The sequence below is a fragment of the Mandrillus leucophaeus genome, unplaced genomic scaffold (genome assembly GCF_000951045.1).
Source record: "Mandrillus leucophaeus isolate KB7577 unplaced genomic scaffold, Mleu.le_1.0 Scaffold246, whole genome shotgun sequence".
In the NCBI taxonomy this organism is placed as follows: Eukaryota; Metazoa; Chordata; class Mammalia; order Primates; family Cercopithecidae; genus Mandrillus; species Mandrillus leucophaeus.
In genome coordinates this window covers 1,094,738-1,117,202 of record NW_012102543.1, presented here as the reverse complement: position 1 = coordinate 1,117,202, position 22,465 = coordinate 1,094,738, and the positions used below count along the sequence as shown (strand labels likewise).

Sequence of the window (22,465 nt, the reverse complement as noted above, 5' to 3'; positions counted from 1 at the left end):
AAGCTTCCATGAACAAAAGAAAAACCACATGATCATCTCAATAGACACAGAAAATCAGATGACAAAATCAAACATCCATTTGTGACTTAAAAAAAACTCTCAAACTACAAATAGAAGGGAGCATCCTCAATCTGATAAAGAATAGCTACAAAAAAATCTGCACCTAATGTCATACTTAGTAACAAAAAATTAAATAAATGCTTTCTCCTTAAGATCAGGAACAACATAAGGGTGTCCAATCTCACCACTTTTACCTAACATTATATTGGAGAGTCTAACCAGTGCAAGAGACAAATAAAATAAGTAAAAGTTATCCATATTAAAAGAAAGAAGTAAGTTTTCTTTATTTACTATTCAGATTATCTATTAGCAAACTAACAGATAATCAACTATATAGAAAATTCTACAGAATCTCTAGAAAGCTATTAGAACTAATGAGTTTAGCAAGGTTGAAGGATATAGGAACAATATACGAAATCAGTTGTATTTCTGTATATTAGCAAACATCAGAAATTAAAATTTATAAAAATGTATTTACAATAGTATCAAAAAAATTAAGTACTTAGAGATAAATCTGACAAAAATGTGAAAGATCTATACACTGAAAATTAAAAATCACTGATGAGAAAAATTAAAGAAGATATTAATAAATTGAGAGATATGCCACATTCATGGGTTGTAAGACTCAATACTGAAAATTGTCAATTTTCCCCAAGTGGATCTATAGATGCAACACAATCCCAACCAAACTCCTAGCCAGTTTTTTGTAGAAATTGACAGACTGATTATAAAATCCATATAGAAGTGTAAAGGACCTAGAATAATCAAAATAACTAAGAAAAACAAGAACAGATTTAGAGGGCTAACACCACCTGATTTCAAGCATTATAAAACTATAATAATCAAGACAGTGTGGTAAGAGTGTAAAGATAGACAAATAGGTCAATAAAACAGAACTGAGAGTCCAGTAATAGACACACATATATGTGAACATCTAATTTTTGACAAGGCAATTAAGTGGAGAAAGACTAGTCTTTTCAACAAACTATGTTGAAACAATTGAATATCCATCTGCAACAAAATAAACTTTGTACCATATACAAAATTAACTCAAAATGAATAATAGACCTAAAAGGGAAACCTAAAATTATAAAATTTTAGGAAAAAAAATAAGAGAAACCCCAACCTTGCATTAGGTAGTAATTTCTTAGACATAACATCAAAAGCACAATTCATGAAAGAATAAATTGATAAATTGGATTTCACCAAAATTGAAAACTTCTGCTCTTTGAATGAGATTGCTAAGTTAATGAAAACTTCTGCTCTTTGAATGAGATTGCTAAGTTAATGAAAATACAAAACACGGATTGTAAAAAAAATTTGCAAAGCATATGTCTGATAAACTTATTGTATCTAGAATACATAAAGAACAATCAAAATTCAGTAATAAGCAAATAGCTCAATTTTAAAATGGACAAAAGATTTGAACTTTACCAAAGAACATACATGGATGGTGTAATATTGTGATATAATGAGAAATACATATTTTGGTCTTAATCCCCACTTCCTGGCATACAGTTCCTAAAATCCCTGGCATCTCCAAGTGATGTGTCTTTTTATATGCTAATGAGATGACCCTGGCTGGGACCTGCTGGATAGCCTCAGGATAGGGGATTATTAACAGAGGAGCCAACCACAAGATTAGCAGGCTGTACCTTTTAGCCCCAACTCTTAACTTCCCACCACTGACCTCCAGGAAGAAAAGAGGCACTAGTGTTGAGCTAATCACTAATGGCCAATGATTTAATCAACCATTCCTACATAATGAAGCTTCCATGAAAATCCAAATGGACTAGAATCAGAGAGCTTTGGGTTGGTGAACATGTAGGGGTGCTGGGAGGGTGGCTCACCTGGAGAAGGCATGGAAGCTTCATGTCCCTTTCCCCTTACCTTGTCCTGTGTACCTCTTCCACTTGGCTGTTTCAGATACATGTCCTTTGTAATAAACTGGCAGTCTAGTATGTAAACTGTTTCCCTGAGTTCTAGCAAATGATCAAACATGAGGGGCAGTCATGGAAACCTCCATTTATAGCCCATTGGTCAGAAGCACAGCTGACAACCTGAACTTGAAACTGGCATATGAAGTTGAGTCAGTGCTGAGGGCTGAGCCCTTAGTCTGTGGAATCTGACAATATCTCACAGTAGATAGTGTCAAAGTTGACTTAAATTATGGAACACCTAGTTGGTGTCTGCAGGGAATTGGAGAATTGCTTGGCGTAGAGGAAAAGACATCCACACATCTGCTCACAGAAATACTGAGTAAAAGTATAGAGAAGAAAACAGTCTATTTTCCCTTACAGATGGCAAATAAGCACATGTAAAGATGCTCAAAATCATTATTAACGAGGGGAATGCAAGCTAAAACTGCAATGAAATACTACTATATATCTATTAGAATGGCTAAAAAATTTTTCAGACTGACCACACCAAGTGTTAGCAAGGATATGAAGGAAGTGGAACTCTCATATATTGCTGGAGTGAATGTAAAATGGTACAACCACTTTGGAAAACAGTTTGGCAGTTTCTTTAAAAGTTAAACATGTATCTCTCTTATGATCTAGTTGTTCTACTCCTAGGTAGCTAACCTCATGAGGAGAAAGGAAAGCATATGTCCGTTCAAAGACTTGTACACAAATGTTCATAGTGGCTTTATTTATAGTAGTCAAATACTGCAAACAAATCCAAATGTCCATCAACAGATGAATGGATAAATTAACTGTGATACAGCCATGCAATGAACTACTTCTCAGCATAAAAAGGAATTATTGATATAGTATTAATTAGTAATTATGCTAAGTGAAAGAAGCCAGACACGCCCTTGTCCCTAAAAAAGGGAGTACACACTGGGCCGGGCGCGGTGGCTCAAGCCTGTAATCCCAGCACTTTGGGAGGCCGAGACGGGCGGATCACGAGGTCAGGAGATCGAGACCATCCTGGCGAACACCGTGAAACCCCGTCTCTACTAAAAAAATACAAAAAACTAGCCGGGCGAGGTGGCGGGCGCCTGTAGTCCCAGCTACTCGGGAGGCTGAGGCAGGAGAATGGCGTAAACCTGGGAGGCGGAGCTTGCAGTGAGCTGCTGAGATCCGGCCACTGCACTCCAGCCCGGGCTAAAAAAAAAAAAAAAAGGGAGTACCCAGTGTGTGGTTCCAGTATAGAAAGCAAATCAGTGGCTTCCTCTGGGGAGGGAGTAAAGAAGAGTAGAGGCACAGAGAAGCACAGGAAGGATAGATTTCTAGACACATAGAAATCCATGACTCATACGCTCTTGGATATCCATGTTCATTATCTTGATTGTGGTAATGGTTCCACAGGTGAACACATGTCAAAACTTATCAAGCTGGACACATTAAGTATATGCAATTTATTGTATGTAATTATACTTCAATAAAGCTGTTAAACTTTTTTAATAACAAGGCAATCTCGGGGACTTCTGCTTCTGGAAAGATGAAATAGATAGACTTTTTTATATTCCTCCCACTAAGTACAACTAAATATCCTGGACATTATTCATAGAACAGACATAAGAAATAACTGAAAGATGAAGAGAACCAGTCAGACCAGCTTGGGACTTTGGGACCTGAGAAACAACAGAGTGGATGGTGAGCTCCCTGGGTATTCTTTTATCTATCCACCTATCTATCTAGCTGTCTAACTAGCTAGCTAGCTAGCTATTTATTGAGACAAAGTCTCACTCTGTAGCCTGGGTTGGAGTGCAATGGCACAATCCTGGCTCACTGCACCCTCAAACTCCTGGGCTCAAGCAATCCTCCCACCTCAGCCTCCCAAGTAGTTGGGACTACAGGCACACACCACCATACCTGGATAAGTTTTAAATTTTTATAGAGACATGGTCTCACTATGTTGCTCAGGCTAGTTTCAAACTCCTGGGCTCAAGCAATCGTCCTCTTTTGGCCTCCCAAAGTGCTGGAATTACAGGCATGAGCCATTGTGTCTGGCCTAATCTTGGGTATCCTTTATGCCTCATATATCCTGGACTGGATTCTGGAAAAGCTGATAACCCAGAAACACCAACAAATGAAGACCAATAAAAGCCTCAAGAAAATCCTGCTCTTTCTAGCCAGAGAACCAGGAAAGGAGCAGCCTAGCAACATAAGCAGGCATCCCAATAGCTTTGCTGGGTTGGTGTCAGAGAAGGCTAAGGAAAGAGCTGGAGACTTGTAGTATGAGTAGAGGCCCTCCTCCTCCCAAATAGGATAATACCAGTGGAGGCCTAGTGGGGAGCCTGAACTCCCACCCCCACCCAGCAACAAAAAGGTATTATTCCCCTTGTTAAAGAGGATGTCATACTAGGTTGTCAACAGAAGCCAAGTAGAGAAGCTGGATTTCCACACCCATCTGATAGTAATGAGGGGAGCCTTGCCTCCCCTACTAGCATAGCTTGAAAGAAGACCTGCTAATATAGAAGATTTAAATAATATCCAGAGTCTCATAACATAACGACCAAAATGTCCAAGATTCAGTCAAAGCCACTTATCTTATGAAGAACCAGGAAAATCTCAAAAAAGAAAAGACACAGATACCAACAACAAAATAACAAAAATGTTAGAATTATCTGGCAAGGATCTTAAAGCAGCCATTATTAAAAGTGTTTCAACAAGCAATTTTGAACACATAAAACACATTCAGCAAAGAAATAGAAAATATGAAGAATCAAATAGAAATTTGAAAACCAAAAAACTTTGTAACAAAAAATTAAAAAGCCCTCAATGGATTGTCTTAACAGCAGAAGGCAGAGGACAGAATAAAGAAGCAGTGAACCTGAAGAGAAAACTACAGAAATCACCCAAGCTAAGCAACAGAGAGAAGATTTTAAAAATAAATAAACACAACCTCAGGGACTTCTGGGACTATAACAAAAGATCTAACATCTGTGTTGTTGAAGTCCAAGAAGGAGAGGGGAAAGACGATGGAACTGAAGAGGTATTCAAAGAAATAATGGCTGAAAAATTCCCAAATTTGGCACAAAAAAAAACAGAGACCCACAGGTTCAAGAAGCTGAGTAAACTCAAACAGAATAAACCGAAAGAAATCTATGCCAAAACGCATCAAAATCACATTTCTGGAACTAAAAACAAAGAAAAAACTTGAAAACAATGAGAAATGACACCTTACTTATAAGGGAAAAAAAAACATTTAAATTTAAATGACAGCAGATTTCTCATCACTAACCATCAGAAAGAAGTGGCAAAACCTTTTTCAACTGCTAAAATAAAAGGACTGTCAACTCAGAATTTTATATCCAGCAAAAATATCCTCCAGGAATGATGGCAAAATCAAGACATTCTCCAATGAAGGAAAACTAAGAAGTTGTCACCGTCAGATTTACTCTAAAAGAATGGCCTAAAAAAGTACTACATCAGAAAGGAAATGCTAAAAGAAGGAATCTTGGAATGTCAGTAAGGAAGAAAAACAATGAAGGAGTAAAAATATGAGTAAATACAATAAATGCTTCTCTTATGTTTTCTAAATTATGTTTGATGGTTGAAGCAAAATTTATAACACTGGTACGGTTTTCAACGTATGTAAAGGAAATATTTAAGACAACTATATTATAAATTGAGGAGGGTAAAAGGATTTAAGTAATGAGAGTGTTGGGTTGTAATAGAATAGTTTTGTATCTTGATTGTAGAGGTGATTACACAAATCTACATGTGTGATAAAATGGCAGAGAGCTACACAATGTCAGTTTTTTGGGTTTGATATTGTAAGATGTATTTATCTTGGAGGAAATTGGGTAAAGAAGATAGGAGATCTCTCTGTATTATATCTGCAACTGCAAATTGCAAATATAGTCACAATTACAATTATTAATTATTTCAAGATGAAAAGTTGATTTAATAAAGAAGAAATTATATGAATCCCCTTCCCCACTCAAAAAGCAATCCCTGATAAGTGAAAGCAAAATGAAACAAATAAATCCAACTGTGTATTGAGTTAGTGGCACAACCACACAGAGGAACTATTTCAAGTGACCTTAAAGGAGAGTGATTTGGCTGCACATATTTAATGGAATATACCCTAAGGACAAAAAGAATTGCCAAAAAAAAGAAAATATCTTAAACCTTTTTCAGTAATCTTATTGTTAATAGTCGTATTGTTATTCTGATACTCTGTGTGTGTGTGTCTGTGTGTGTGTGTGTGTGTGTGTGTGTATGTGTAAAATAAAGCAAGTAAGTAATTACATCAACATCATTTCTAGGATTTTTTTGGTGTAGGAGAAAGTAGATACAGAATTAAGATACTTAAAAACTGTTTAAAACTGAATTGAATGGGACGTATCAACACAATTTCACAATGTATTTTCTCTTAAAAAGAAAAAAAAATCATATTTCTTAGTACTCGTCACTGATAAGGCCTAGAAACAATGACCAAGCCAGGAGCAATGAACAGCACTAGACTGCGGTCTCTAAGTAACATTTCCTACAGAAAGGAGCCAGGATTTCTTCAAGAGGTAGCTGATTTCAGGCCTGGAGAGCAGGAAGTGTACAGGATGAGCCTGAAATATTTCATCCTACTATTCGGGTGGCAAGAAGGCTGTCGGAAACTACTGGGGTTGTTTCAAAATACCAGCACTGGGCCGGGCACAGTGGCTCATGCCTGTAATCCCAGCACTTTGGGAGGCTGAGGCAGGTGGATCACAAGGTCAAGAGATCGAGACCATCCTGGCCAACATGGTGAAACCCCATCTCTACTAAAAATACAAAAATTAGCTGGGCATGGTGGTGCGCGCCCGTAATCCCAGCTACTCAGAAGGCTGAGGCAGGAGAATTGCTTGAACCCGGAAGGCAGAGGCTGCTGTGAGCCGAGATCATGCCACCGCAGCCTGACTACCAAGCAAGACTCCATCTCGAAAAAAAAAAAAAAAGAAAAAAACACCAGCACTGACCAGACTGGCCAAAGATGAGGCAATATAAGCTTCATAAGAATAATAACTACACTGGATTAAAATACATCAAATATGTTTAAATCTGTGAGTTCCTGGTGGTACTCAAAAAAATAATTATTATTATATTGATTGTCTTTGGAGAATGCTAGGGAACCAACTCATTATTTTGAAAACTGGTAAATAGAGGGGAAAAAAGTCATTTATCCTGCCTTTCATATGTGAACTGTATCTCACAATAACTAAAATTTTAATGAGGGAATGTTTTTCTTTATAGAAGTTGTAGAGCTAACAAATGAAGATATAATGATAGTCCTGGATTGAATATTAACTTTTTGCAACCCTTAATGGGATAAAGAATCTAGGCAATTATCATGAAGGGCTGCTAACGTCAGTAAAGGAGGTAACCAGACTGTATGAGCCTCCTGATGAAAGTACACACTACCACTTAGGAGTTGTTCTTACCAAAAAACAATGGAACCTGAATAAATCTCTAGACCTAACTACCAATTCACAGGAATAACACCAGGGGAACGCAAGCACCAAATCCTTCTGGGAAATCCTACAGTGTAAGCAACCCAGTGTCTTCAACAAGTAACATGCAAGGAGGAAAGAGAGAGTCAGAGACAGAGACAGAGAGAAACCCAGAGATGTTAAAAGACACGTCAGTCAATTGCAATGTAGGGCCCCCATTTGGATCCTGATTTAAACTACAGGGGGAAAAAATGAATGTTGGCCAAATATTTGATGATATTAAAGTCTTATTGCTAATTCTTTGAGCTCTGATAGTGATTGTGAGTTTGTTTGTTTGTTTGTTTAAGTTCTTTATCATTTAGAGATACATAACAAAATATTTACAGATGAAATCACGTGCTTTTACGTATTTGCTTCAAAATAATCTGAGATCAGCGAGGAAAGTAAGGAGTGCGTACAGATGAAACACGACTGACCATGAGTTGACCATTGTTGAAGCAGGGCTACATGGGGATGTGTTTTACTATTGTCTTCAATTTTATATGAAGGTGAAATTTTTCCAAATGAAACATTTTTAAAAATATATCCAGACAGAGCCAGAAAAATCACATTCCTATAGCTGTCTCCCTAATAAAAAGGTCTTTATTCTGTTCTTTGCAGCCTAGAAGACTAGTGTCATTGCAGCTGTAGTAATAACAGTAACATCAATAATAATAGGCCAGGTGCGGTGGCTCACACCTGTAATCCCAGCACTTTGGGAGGCCCAGGTGGGCAGAACATGAGATCAGAAGTTTAAGACCAGCCTGACCAACATGGTGAAACCCCATCTCTACTAAAAATACAAAAATTAGCCAGGTGTGGGGGCATGGGCCTGTAATCCCAGCTACTCAGGAGGCTGAGGCATAAGAATCACTTGAACCTGGGAGGCGGAGGCTGCAGTGAGCCGAGATCGCACCACAGCACTCCAGCCTGGGCAACACAGCGAGACTCCATCTCAAAAAAATAATAACAATAATAATAACAGCACCCAGCATTTCGGAAGTACATACTTACTCTGTGATAAACTCATGCTATGAGTTTTTATGAATAGTCTCATTTAATTCAGACAAAATCTTATGTGGTAAGTACTATTATTATTCACATTTTACAGATGAGGAACCTGAAGGACAGAAGTTTGGTGACAAAGCTAAGCCTCACACCAAGATCGAATGGCAGATTTCTGGCTTGTAACTAACACGCAAAGGTAAAAGATGAAGATTCCTGTCATGTCCTCAGTCTTGCCTTCTTTGGGAGAAACACCTTTAGCTCTTTCACTCCCCACTCCACCCCACCCCTGCCACATGGCTTCAATGCCCCACACCATCCTTGTCACACTCCTCAGAACACCTGCCAGGAGCCATAAAGTAACTGAGTTGCTTTAAGGGATCTCAGAGGCCCATGTGCAGCTTGCCCCACTCCGATCCCACCCAGGCTGCCTGGATTCCTAGACAAGCTCTGGTCCTCCTCCCTCCAGACTGGGAGCCTGCACGTGCGCATGTCCCAGGAGTGGCGTGGCTCACCTGGGCCTCGGTGCCTCTTCTCCATCCAGATGTAGCAGTTGTTCTGGGCCACCCCAGTCTGTGAGTCCAGGAAGGGAAGACGCACGCTGCGCTCTGCACACAGCCGTGAGTTGTAACTCCGGCAGTGCTCAATGGCTTCCTTGTAGAACTGGTCCCCGAGCCTGCCAGAGTCAGAGAGTGAAAGGGTGAGGCCAGGAAAGACTGAAACACACCCAGAGGGAAACAAACACACCTCCCTGGGAAGACTGAAGACCTCCCAATTATGAAGACCAAGGCAAAGAGCACCAAGAGCCTTGCCAACGAGCAGAATGCAACTCAGTGTCAGGTCTTGACCAGATTTTATTTTCTATCCCAAATCCACCAGGCAACTTAGAAACTCCTCTAACAAAGAGCATGGGCTTCCAAGGATGAGTCACCAGTAAGAGAGAGCTGTCCATGTTCTAGAAAGCATGAGGTCCCACTCCAGAAGGGAGGTAGCTCTGGAACAACCTCTGCATGAAATCTAGAGGCCATCACACTTCTAGAACCTCCTCACTCATATTAGCTACATTTCATTCTCAGAAGTCACCAGCAAAGGCACGCTAGGTGAACCCAAATCACCAGCAAAGATACCCAGTTTTCCATTACAACAGAAGAGACACACTCCATAGAAACAAAAACTAGGACAGAAAAAAACATTCTATAAAAGTAGGGATATTGCAGGAAGAAGGAGGTGTAGAGGAACAGGCACCAATCTTTTAAAACCGTATTACTTAAAGAAAAATAACTTTCTGATAGAAAGCAAACAGAATTCAACAATTTTGATTTCAAAATAATTCAACTCAAGGAGTTTAAAAAACAAATAGAAAGACCTTTCTGGTTTGCTGGACTGAGAATCTGATTAAGCACAATAGGTTTTACGTTCCTGACTCTTCGGTATTTTTGGACACGTGGTGATGCTACTAATTTTAAGATAGTGTCCTTTTCAAAGACCAAAAATAGAGCATTGATATAATTGATCAAATGCAAAGCACTAAAATAATCAATGAGATCAAATACTTACCAAATAAAACATAGGCACAGGCTAATAAATGTCTCAAAGAAATACAAATGTAATAACATAACCTATGCCAGGTAAATTCAAGCCTCTTACTGGGGTCAGGGGGCAGTGGGCGCAAAGGAGTGGAGTATGGGAAGAAGAAGTAGGAAGGGAAGGAGCCACAGAGGTCACAGGGGCAAAAGGAAGAATCAAGAGTTTATTCTGAAGCAACATTATGATGTCTTTTTGTTTTGGTTCTATGTGGATTTCAGAAAGTCAAAATTAGAGGGAAAGTCTCTAAAAATAATATTTCTTAACCAAAGTATTTAGAGGAATAAAGAAAGCAAAATTGGGGATTTTTGTTTTTTGGTTTTTGGGGGGGGTTTTTTTTGGTTGGTTGGTTGTTTGTTTTGAGATGCCGTCTCACTCTGTCGCCTAGGCTGGAGTGCAATGGTGCGCTCTCAGCTCACTGCAATCTCCGCCTCCTGGGTTCAAGCGATTTTCCTGCCTCAGCCTCCTGAGTAGCTGGGATTATAGGCGCCCGCCACCACGCCCGGCTAACTTTTTGTATTTTTAGTAGAGACAGGGTTTCACTATGTTGGCCAAGCTGGTCTCAAACACCTGACCTCAGGAAATCCACCCGTCTCAGCCTCCCAAAGTGCCGGGATTACAGGCGTGAGCCACCACGCCTGGCCTCAATTTCTTAATTGTGGTAAAATACACATAACATAAAATTTTGCATCTTAAGTGTACAGTTTTAGTGTACAGTTCAGTGGCACTAAGCACACACATACTGTTGTACGACCACCACTACCAGCCATTCCCAGAACTCTTTTCATCTTGCAAAACTGAAACTCTGTACCCATTAAACAATAACTCCCCATTCCCCCTCTGCCCCCACCTCCAGAAACTACCGTTCTGCTTTCTATCTCTATGATTCTGACTACTCCAAGTACTTCAGAAAAGTGGAGTCATACAGTATTTGTCTTTTTGTGACTGGCTTCTTTGACTTAGCATAATATCCTCAAGGTTAACTTATGTTACAGCATATGTCAGAATTTCCTTCCTTTTTAAGTCAGAATAATATTCCACTGTATGCATACACCACATTTTGCTTATCCATTCATCTGTCAATAGACATCTGGGTGCTTCCACATTTTAGCTATTATGAATATTGCTTCTATGAACATGAGTGTACAAATATCTTTTCAAAACCCTGATTTCAGGCTGGGCACGGTGGCTCATGCCTGTAATCCCAGCACTTTGGGATGCCAGGCAGGTGGATCGCCTGAGGTCAGGAGTTCGAGACCAGCCTGGCCAATATGGCGACACTCCGTCTCTACTAAAAATACAAAAATTAGCCGGGCGTGGTGGCGGATGCCTATAATCCCAGCTACTCAAGAGGCTGAGGCAGGAGAATCTCTTGAACTCAGAAGAGGTTGCAGTGAGTTGGGATTGTGCCACTGCACTCCAGCCTGGGCAACGGGTGAGACTCTGTCTTAAAAAAAAAAAAACTGCTTTCAATTCTTTTACGTATATACCCAGGAGTAGAAGTAGAATTGCTGAGTCCTATGGTAGTTCTACTTTTCATTTTTTGAGGAACCACCATACTGTTTTTCATGGTAGCTATACCATTTTACATTTCTACCAACAGTGTACAAGGGTCCCAACTACCCCACATTCTCATCACCACTTGTTAGAAAGCAAAGTTTTAAATGTACTTTTCTATACTCTTTAAAAAGCCAACGGGTCAGGTTCTAACAAAGAGCTTAAAACAAATACCTTACTTGGGAAAACACAACCCTGGAAGCTTCTCAGGCATCATTTGGAAATTACTTGTTGACAAGCATCCAAAAAAAACAAACAACAAAACAAAAAACCCTTTGCTCCTTTTTCACCTCTGAACATCTTCACATTCACAAGGAAGGCATCATATGCTCAGAAAGCGTCCTGGCAGTTGCAAAACCAAACTGCAATCAAATTGTAATAGTCACGCGGCTGGAAATGAATTGGGGAGGGGATATGAAAGCCCATCAAAATGCTATAAAACTGAATGGCACATAAGCTGATGTAATCAAAGCTGGTAACAAGGATCACAAGATTGATCAAAAATAAAGAACCACTTTTTACAAAGTATTTGTGTCACACCAGCTTAAATGCTTCCTTCTGCTATGGCGATGTAGCTCAGTGGAACAGAACTGTCACAGGCAGCTTGGCCCAGACAAGATGACCCAGGTTGTTCAGGGTGTCCTGGATGCTCCAGCCCCCACCCATGAAACAGCAAGCAGCCACACCACATCGATGAGAACTGACAAGAACATTTGACGGAGAGGTGTCCAACGTGAGAGCAGCAATCTGTTTTCCCAGGACCTTCTGACAGACTGCCAAAAAAAAAAAGATGTTAATTATCCCAACCCCAGAAGTTCTGCTGAAAAGAGAACCCATAAAATCAGGCCCCCCAAAAAATGAAAATGAAAAATTGTATAGCAAAACTCATCTACTGGAGATGATCATTTTCAAAATAAACTTCTGGAAACCAATACAAAAGAAATCTACACAGTAGGATTCCAAATTGGACTTGTCCTAATATGCTAGTAACTCACTTCCAACAGCGTCAATCCAGACAAGAAGAACAATAAATTGAACTTGCTAAAAATGCAAAGTGAGGTAGGCCAACATTGGTGCTCCACACCAACTGGATCGAGAATGTCAAACAAAGTGGCACGCTGGGCGAAAATTAATTTCATCTTAAATACTTTCCACTTTCATAACATGCAATGTTATTAGTAACAAGCATGCTGGGGGAAAATGTATATTTCTAAATGTAATCTTTGTGTGAATGATACTTCTCTTATGTAAACAGGAAAGACTTTCTGTGGACTGGGACAACTGTATTAAAGATCGAAGCTGCAAAAACATGACATTCAACAGCCCCTCTACCATCATCTCCAGGGAAGTCCTTTCAAACAGACCAGGTGTTGGCAGAGATTCGGAACCAAAATTTAAAGCCTTTTTCAAGATATAAGAGGAGAAAAGAGACTTCAGCCTCCCTGATAAATTCAAGAAGCACTTCTCCAAAAGTTAACTAGCCAAAATCTTCACAGGGCTTGCTATGCTCTCTAGAAGAAAATCAATGGCTAGTTCTCCCTAACCCGTAGAAAGCAATTTAAACAGTAGAGGACAAATGTCCTTTCCAACATGGTATTTCTACCAAAAAAAAAAAAAATCCCACAATGATAGGATCCCAGGAGTGACATTTACATTAAAGTTGAAGGGGTCAGATGGAGCAAGGAAAGGCTAGTAGCAAATGACTCATCTGTGGAGTGATGACCAGTGTACCCTGGGTTGGATCACACATGGGACAGTCCCCGCCATCACCTGCATGCACCAAATGGAGGGGGGCTGGATCCCCAAGGGATGATCGATGTCTTCAGCTGGAGGAAGCTGGCACAAGGCAGGGTAGAATGATGTTCTTATCAACAACTGACTTCAGGCTCCTCAAGGCTGCAATCAGAAATAGGAAAAGCAAGGGGAGCAAATTGCTGGGCTCCCCAGGCCCCCCAGACAGCATTCTGGTTGCAGCAGTGCTGGTTGCCTAGTTCTAGGGGTCTTTATGAGGGATGGAGGTCCCTCTGTGATCGCATCTGAAGTGAGAAGCCATCCCAGCTCTGAGAGCTGAGAGTTTCCACATGAGATTTCCAGCAACCCTCCTTTAGCCTATCTGTGGAGAGGGATTCCAGAGAGCCAAAGAAGACTCAGAATGGGAAACATGAGACTTCTCCAAAGTGACTGCCAACCAGCCTCCAAATGTGATTTTTCAGAGCCTATCAATCACACCCCCTCTAAGACCCTCTGCTCCTCTTCCTCCAACCTCCTGCTCTCAAGACCACACCTGCTTGCTCTGATTTCTCAGATCACTCTCAGGTCCAGCCAGACACCTAGGCTCCTCCCTTTCACTCTCTCTCTTGTTCTGTGTTCTGACCCGAGGACAGGTGTCCTGCCATACCAGAAATGTGTGTCCAACAGCAAGTTTCTCATCTTCTGCCAGAAGCCTGCTTCCGCCCACCCAAGTCTCAATCCTCCTCTGGGGTGGGGGCCAAGGCTATGCTGCCCCCCCTCTCCCTAGCAACTTGGCCTTGACTCTTCCCTTGCCTTCAACCCATCTGGAACTGAGTTCTTTCATTTATCAGGAAGTTGTCCTTTCTCTCCACTCCCCCTGTGTGGCCCCAAGTCCTCTTTGCTGTGTAAACAGGACCTTGGCCCATCACTACTATCTGTGCACAGAAGCAGAGATAAGCAGAGCTGAAGAGAAGCCCTGGCCTGTGGCAGGATTTGGGGGCTCTCCTTCCCCCAGCGGCGCCTCTTCCTCACTGTGGGCACCAAGTTTTCCTGCTGTCTCACTCAGCTGCTCACACTGCCAGAGCCGCCCACAAACACACATGAAAGCTCATCTACACCAATATGCTAACTTCCTGCTATTTGCATTTAAACATGTTTAACTCAAACTGTTCATGGAAAGCTCTGTCTCCCATTTAGTCTTTTAGAATAACTGGCACACAGGGGGCAATATCTGGCAAGGTGGGGGAAAGTTTTTATTTTCCTTGAAGTGGTCCTGTTCCTAATGCATCTCTTGAAAGAAGACCAAGTTTAGTGTTTGTTACAGCCTGAATTGTGTCGTTCCTCCTTACCAGAAAAAAATCCACATGTTGAAGCCCTAACCCTCAATGTGATGGTGTTTGGAGATGGAGCCTTTGGGAGGTGGTATCATTTAATATTTACCCCTGCCCAAATCTCATGTTGAACTGTAATCCCGAACGCTGGGGGTGAGGCCTGGTGGGAGGTGTTTAGATCATGGGGCAGATCCCTCATGGCTTGGTGCTGTCTTTGTGACAGCGAGTGAGTTCTTGCAAGATCTGGTCATTTAAAAGTGTGTGGTGTCTCCCCGCCGACACTCTCTCTTGCTCCTGTTTTTGTCATGTGACTTGCCTCCTCCCCCTTTGCCTTCTGCATGATTGTAAGTTTCCTGAGGGCTCCTCAGAAGCCAAGCTGATGCCAGCACTGTGCTTCCTGTACAGCCTGCAGAACGATGAACCAATTAAACCCCTGTTCTTTATAAATTACCCCATCTCAGGTATTTCTTTATAGCAATACAAGAATGGCCCAATCCAGGAGGTAATTAGGTCATGAGGACAGAGCCCTCATGATAGGATTAGGGCCCATATAAGGAAGAGACATGAGCGAGCTCTCTCACTCTCTCAATCTCTGCCGTGAGAGGACACAAGAAGGCAGCTGTATGCAAGCCATAAGGAGGACCCTCACCAGGAATCCGACCCTGCTAGCACCCTCATCTTGAACTTCCCAGCCTCCAGAACTCTGACAGATAATTATTGTTTAAGCCAGGGGTCCCAAACCCCTGGGCCACAGAGCAGTACCAGTCCATGGCCTGTTAGGAACTGGGTGGCACAGCAGGAGGTGAGCTGTGGGGTATAAGTGAGCATTGCTGCCTGAGCTCTGCCTCCTGTCAGATCAATGGCAGCATTAGATTCTCATAGGAGCGCAAACCCTACTGTGAACTGCACATGTGAGGGATCTAGGTTGCCCACTCCTTATGAGAATCTAATGTTTGATGATCTGTCACTGTCTCCCATCACCCACAGATGAGACTGTCTAGTTGCAGGAAAACAAGCTCAGAGCTCCCACTGATTCTACATTATAGTGAGTTGTATAACTATTTCATTACATATTACAATGTAATAGTAACAGAAATAAGGTGCACAATAAATGTAATGCACTGAATCATCCCAAAACCATCCCCTCCCCCACCCCAGTCTGTGGGAAAATGGTCTTCCATGAAACCAGTCCCTGGTGCCAGAAAGGTTGGGGACTACCGGTTTAAGCTACCCAGTCTATGCCGTTTTAATACAGCAGCTGGACATGACTGAGGAAGTGTTTCTAGATGTTTCCCAAAAAAGGGCTAAGGAGGATGGGCGAGAGAGATTCCAATCCCCTTTCCTTCCTCATTTTTTCTTCTTCTAACAAAGACAACAACAATAACACTATAATATCAATTTCAACTCAATTCAATGTTTAGTATTTGTCTTCTCTACTAGACTATAAACTCCATGAGAGCAGGGGCCACATCTGCAGAGCCACTGCACACGGTCACTCAGGCTGAACAACTCCAGCAAGTACCATTCACATCAGCATCAATGTGAAGGCCACCCCCTGGAATGGTGGAGCCCAGCACCCCTGCATACCTGCCTGGCCTTCTTGCTGATTTACCCACAGTGTTCAGCACAGAGCCCGGCACATAACAGGTGCCCAGTAAGTCTCCATTGAATAGCATTTGACAACTCACATTCCACTCACCTAGGGCAGGCATTTAAATTAGAGCAGGAAGGTGAATGTGGCATGGGTATGCACAGTCTGCAGAGTCTGTGACTGGCGATTTACACTGGATGGCTGTCCACTTGCAGCTTCAGAAAAACATTGAGAAGATGTCTGCATTCACTCTCCTGTAGTCCTCATCACCCAGCACCTGGGACATTGCAGCACTGAGTGGCCTAACTGCAAGCGCTATAGCCCTACTCTTACCCATCTTGGCAAAAGGAATTCTCCCTGAAACTCAATTTTTATTCTTTCACTCCTCAGTGTAGAACCCAAGATGGCACCCAATGGTGCCCAGGTTCCTCTGCCAGGCTGGGGAGGCTCCCAGAAGAACTATGTATTGGGGTAAAGTGGAAAGAAGACCTGGAATTGGTCATGTCTGAGTCCAGCTCCACCTCTTAATAGCTACACAATCCTCAGCAAGTTACCCTCCCTGGGCCCCAATTCTACCACTCACAATATGGGTAACATGATCCCCACTTCAGACCTGTGAGAAAATTTAATAAGCTAGAACCTCTGGCTCACAGACATAAATGTCTGCAATCAATAGCCATTCCTTTCTCCTTCCCCAAAGTACAGTACTTGCTGCCACTTTGTGGCATGACCCTCTGCCTGAGCAGGCTGATCCCTGCCATGTGATGCAACACTTATTATCGTGGTGTCTTTGAGGCTGTCAGGGACCCACTCAAACTTCTGTTGCAGGACAGAAGGCCTCTGGGTCACGAAGGCTGAGCCTCAGGCATCCAGGAGAGCAGGGCAGCTGATGCATGGTGACCCCAGCAATCCACCCAAGGACTGCCCTAAGCACACAGACCACATCTGGCTTGTTGACTGCGCTCTCCCAAAGCCTAGTACATGCTGGGTCATGCCTGCCACACTGGGTAAATGATGAATGAGTGAGTGAGTGAGTGAGTGAGTGAATGAATCTTCCTCTGACCCCCCTGCATATATGAAACAGACAGCCCTACCCCTGAACCTCAACAAAATACTCTGCTTATATCCTTCCTTCCAGCTGGAATTTCTGTATTCTGTCCTTGTCCTGGCCGATCTTACCCTAGCCAAGGGCTGCCTGAAAACTTGCTTCTTCCAGGAAGGTTCATAGGTTATCTCTACCAGTAGGGTTTGCTCTCTGGCTTCTCTGAGCTACCTTACCTGTCTTACTTTATCTTCGCTGGTCTCTGCTATCTTTCTTATCTCTGCTCACTTAATTAGATTGGAAGTATCTTAAAGACAGGAACTGAGAGCTATGTGCGTGCATGCTACCCAACCATGCACAGTGCTGGGAATGTAGAAGCATGTGATAGATAGATTGCTTGACTGAACTATCATGTCATCCTCAGCAAACTAATGAAAGCTTCACAGTTGAGAGGTGCTTGGGACGTTCTACCTTTCTCCATGGGAACATGAGTTGAGCCTGAAGTTATCTGGCTACTTCTCCAGAGCCCAGGATTAGGCATCTGAAAATAGATATCCTCCAAGTTCAAATCCTATTGAGATTTTTCCCATGTCCTTAAAAAGGTCACTTCAGCTCCTGAGATTTTCATTTCTCCATATGCAAATTCATGCCACCCTGCAAGGTGCCACAGAACCGACATTCTCCTTCTCTGAACTTTACAAGAAGCTCACTGAATTCTCAATGATGCTGACATCAGACCTATGCCAGGAGAACCAGCTCCTTCTCTGCGCGGGTAGAAATGCCTTTCTTGTGCTTAGTGAGAATGCCATCACCACATTCTCCAAAAGAAAGGCTCTCAAACTTGGGATTGTGAAAGAATCGGTAAGGGGTAGGAAGCTGTGCAATTCTGATTCTAGAGGCTTGGGATGTGATCCAGACATCAGCTCCCCAGTGATCCTGAGAAATATGAGACTAGCTGATCTAAAGATAGCTCCCCAACCTCTAAAACAAGGGCATGAACGAGAGGGGCCTTGTGTTGCTCCTCAGCCGCCATGTTTGAATGGCAGAGCTGGACGGCCCAGTTAGCCAACTTTATTTCACTCAGCTGGTTTTGTTTCTGTGGGAAAACTTCTTTCAGGCAGCTGGCATGGATTACCCTGGCAGCACTAACCTGGAGCAGACTAATCCCACAGAAGTCCTCATCCCTAACAAAATTGCCAGAAGCCCTGGTCAAGGCAAACGTATGAAGATCTGACATCCTTAGTCATTCTGTGGGTAGCTCTGATCTTCAAAACATCCCGGGAAAGGCACATTGAGGACAAAGGTATCCCTTCGGAAAGTCATGTCTGACAAACAGCTTGAATGTCCATCATGACTTCGATGTGGCTCAGTCTGATGCTCAGGCCCAGTAGACCCAATAAATCCCTTTTCTAGCATCTACCCTGGTGAAGACTTTTCAGGGACTTATTATGCAAAGCTGCCTAAGCAAGACGGAATTTATATTGAACCTGGCCATGATTTCTGAGCTGCCACTGGGTGTTCTGATGACATATACATCTCGGGGTTGAAGTCAAGGGGCTGCCAAGGACAAGAGACTGGAGGCAGGATAAAAGCAGTGTGATTCCTTCCAGTAAATAATGGTGGGATGGCAGGGGAGGCGGGATGGGGATGCTCCAGGGAGGAAGAGGACTGTAGCTTTTCTTGCACCCTAGGTTTGCCTTTCAAATGGCATCCAGACATGACCAAATAAATCTCTCCTCCGGAGGCTAAAGAATGTGTAGAATGCAACAAAAGTGAGGTGGTGGGGAAGCCTGTTTTATTAGGGTGAATCATACCTAGAAAGAAAACATGCATCCATCACAGAAATTTCATTGATTGAGAAGGTATTTTTAGTTTCCTGGTCCACAGACTGAATCCTTCCTGAAACTCTCACTATGAGCAGGGCACTTGGATGATGCCTTCTGGGTGTGATCGCCTATAGAAGCAGACTATTGATTAGAGACAATTCTTAGACAAACACATCCCCAGCCCTCATCTTTGCCACTGGAATGCAAAGGGTGCTGCCCTCCCCAGTAAAGGGAATATCGGTCTGGTATTTAACATGGCCATGAAGAACATGTTCTATAGTCAATTCTCTATACAGCAGCCCAAGTGAATTTTTTTTTTTTTTTTTTTTTTGAGACAAGGTTTTGCTCTGTTGCCCAGGCTGGATTGCAGTGGTGCAGTCACAGCTCACTGCAGCCTCCACCTCCCAGGCTCTAGCAATCCTCCCACCTCAGCCTCCAGAGTAGCTGGGACTACAGACACACGCCACCACACTCGGCAAATTTTTGTATTTTTTTATAGAGATGGGGTTTTGTCATGTTGCCCAGCCTGGTCTGGAACTCCAGGGCTCAAGCAGTCAGCCTGTTTCAGTCTCCCAAAGAGCTGGGATTACGGGTGTGATCCACTACACCCAGCCCCAGTGATCTGGGCGCAGTGGCTCACGCCTGTAATCTCAGCAATTTGGGAGGCCGAGGTGAGTGGATCACGAGGTCAGGAGTTCAAGACCAGCCTGGCCAACTTAGTGAAATCCTGTCTCTACTAAAAATACAAAAATTAACCAGGTGTGGTGGCGGACACCTGTAGTCCCAGCTACTTGAGAGGCTGAGGCAGGAGAATCACTTGAACCCAGAAGACAGAGGTTGCAGTGAGCCGAGACTACAGCATTGCACTCTAGCCTGGGCGACAGAGCAAGACTCTGTCTCAAAAAAAAAAAAAAAATGTAAATCAGACCACAGCATTCTCTCCTACAAACACCTCCAATGTCTTCTCACTGTACTCAGAACAAAATCCAACCTCCTTCCCATGGCTACAGGTCCCCAGGTTGGCTGGGCTCACCTTTCCTGCTTCATCTTGTCCCCTGCCTCCTTCCCCGCTGGGCTCCATCCTCACTGCACTCCTTTCTGTTCCTCTTCTATACTGAGGCTATCTCACCTCAGGACCTTTGCATATGCCGTCTCCTCTACCTGGCATGCCATGCTTCTCCCAGATCTTCTTGTGGCTGGCTGCTCCTCTGAGAAGTCTTCCTGGGTTCACCCTATCTGGAAGTAATCCAACCCACCCCAACCCTGCCCTACCCCTTGCTATCTCATATACTTTTTTTCATAACACCATATCAAAGTTTTTCTCTTTGCCTACTGATCATCTCTATACAACTAAATTGTAAGTGCCATGAGAGCAGGGTCCTTGTCTCACCAGATCCCCGGCCCCCAAGGCAAAACTTGGCACATAGGAAATGCTCGACAGATATCACTGAACAAATAAATGAAAGCTCTAGGCCCACCTGCAACTGACAGCTTGGATAATACAGGAGCCTGGCCTTGTAGAGGGCTGGAAGTCAGTGCTGGCAGGAGGCCCCCAGCACAGGCAATAAGAATCACACAGCCGCTACCGCCTCATTCCTGGCCGTCCCTGCCCGACACATCATAAATGACAGCAGGTCAGTGGCACAGTCCACAGTCCACACTCAAGTCTTGCTCATGGCCACCCACATACCCCAAACCTGGAGAGAGACTGGGGCCAGGTACATAAACAATGCCATTCAAGACATCAGACACTGCTTTCTATGCCCAAAAGGGACATTCCAGGCCTGATACTGGCACCGGAAACTAGCAGTGACAGAAGATGGTCTCCAACACATCCATCCCATGTCCTTGAAAGGGCCTCTCTCTGGAGTCACCTCTTCTGCATGGTCCTTCCCGGAGAGCTGATCCGTGTCCTCCTGCAGAGCCCCGGGCCCATGGGTGGTGCCAGGGGCAGTGGCAGGATGGGGGTGGGGAGGCCGCTTGACAGGAAATCAATGGGAACTGAAGGTCATCCGGAGGGCGCAGTCTCCCCATCATGCACCTGCTGGCATGGGATTTGTGGTCCTGACCTCGCTTGGGGGCCTCTGCCCTCCTGTCAGAGTTGGTTAAAATCAGCCTGCAGAAGCAAATGCCCTGCACACCAAATGATCTCCAGGCAGCCCTTCTAAGGGACATCCAGCCAAACAAAGAAGCACTGAGTCTCATTTCACCCGCTGCAAGGCTGAGAGTCACCCCAATCTCTCTTGGCAGCCTCCTAGGAAAATTGTCTCAGACCTGCCACTTTTGGAGGCACATACTTGTAAACAGAACAAAGGCAGACTGACCGAGAGGCTGGTTATGTCCCCAAACTTAAGTTGCCTGGTGGAGGAAGTAAAAATACACTGGGAACCAAAACGACTGAAACTGAAATCTTGAGTGCACCCTAGAAATGCCTAAATGTGCCCTCCTCACCTCTACCTCCCAGGATAACCACAAAGGATACCAAAACCTCTGTCCTGCCGGGAGGGAAATCTCATTTGCTTCTCATCCCAAAAACTATCAGGGAGCTTGGCTCAATCCAGAATCTGATTTTCCTTCCCCACTATACTTATTTTCCCAGGTTCCCCTTCTCCCTTCCTTCCCAGGCCTTTCTCCTTTACCATCTTCTTTCCCAATTCGCACCTCATCAAGAGTCACTTACACAGGCCAGGAGCAAAGTGGTCAGCCTAAGTCTCCAATTCAGAAGTTGAAAATGGGCCAGGCACAGGGGCTCACGCCTGTAATCCTAACACTCTGGGAGGCCAAGGTGGGAGGATTGCTGGAGACCAGGAGTTCAAGACCAGCCTGGCCAACTTGGTGAAAAGCCATCTCTACTAAAACTACAAAAATTAGCCGGGCATGGTAGCAGGTGCCTGTAGTTCCAGCTACTTAGGAGGCTGAGGCAGAAGAATGGCTTGAACCTCGGAGGCAGAGGTCGCAGTGAGCTGAGACTGCATCATTCTACTCCAGCCTGGTCAACAAGAGCAAAACACTGTCTCAAAAAAAAAAAAAAAAAAAAGTAGAAAATGAATATGGTATAAAAATAAAGAAAAGGCCAGGTACAGCAGCTCATGCCTGTAATCCCAGCACTTTGGGAGGCCAAGGCAGAAGGATCACTTGAGGCCCAGAGTTGAATACCAGCCTGGGCAACATGGTGAGATCCCTGTCTCTACAAAAAAAATAATAATAATAATAATAAAAAGTTTTAATGAAGAAGAGATACCTTCAACATATTTATAGAAGGGTAACAGGATGCTGGTCATAGTAGCAATAGTGGCATAGCTAATATTTATTGAGCAT

At 43.3% G+C, this 22,465-nt stretch overlaps 1 protein-coding gene across 1 annotated transcript in view; it reads right to left on the bottom strand.

The window, feature by feature from the left end:
- Window positions 1–22,465, bottom strand: part of DPF3 (D4, zinc and double PHD fingers, family 3) — a 280,919-nt gene that overhangs the window by 143,851 nt on the left and 114,603 nt on the right. The window contains exon 2 of the mRNA XM_011983118.1: window positions 9,001–9,161. Within this exon, the coding sequence (XP_011838508.1) occupies window positions 9,001–9,161 (161 nt within the window). The remainder of the gene's footprint in view (window positions 1–9,000; window positions 9,162–22,465) is intronic.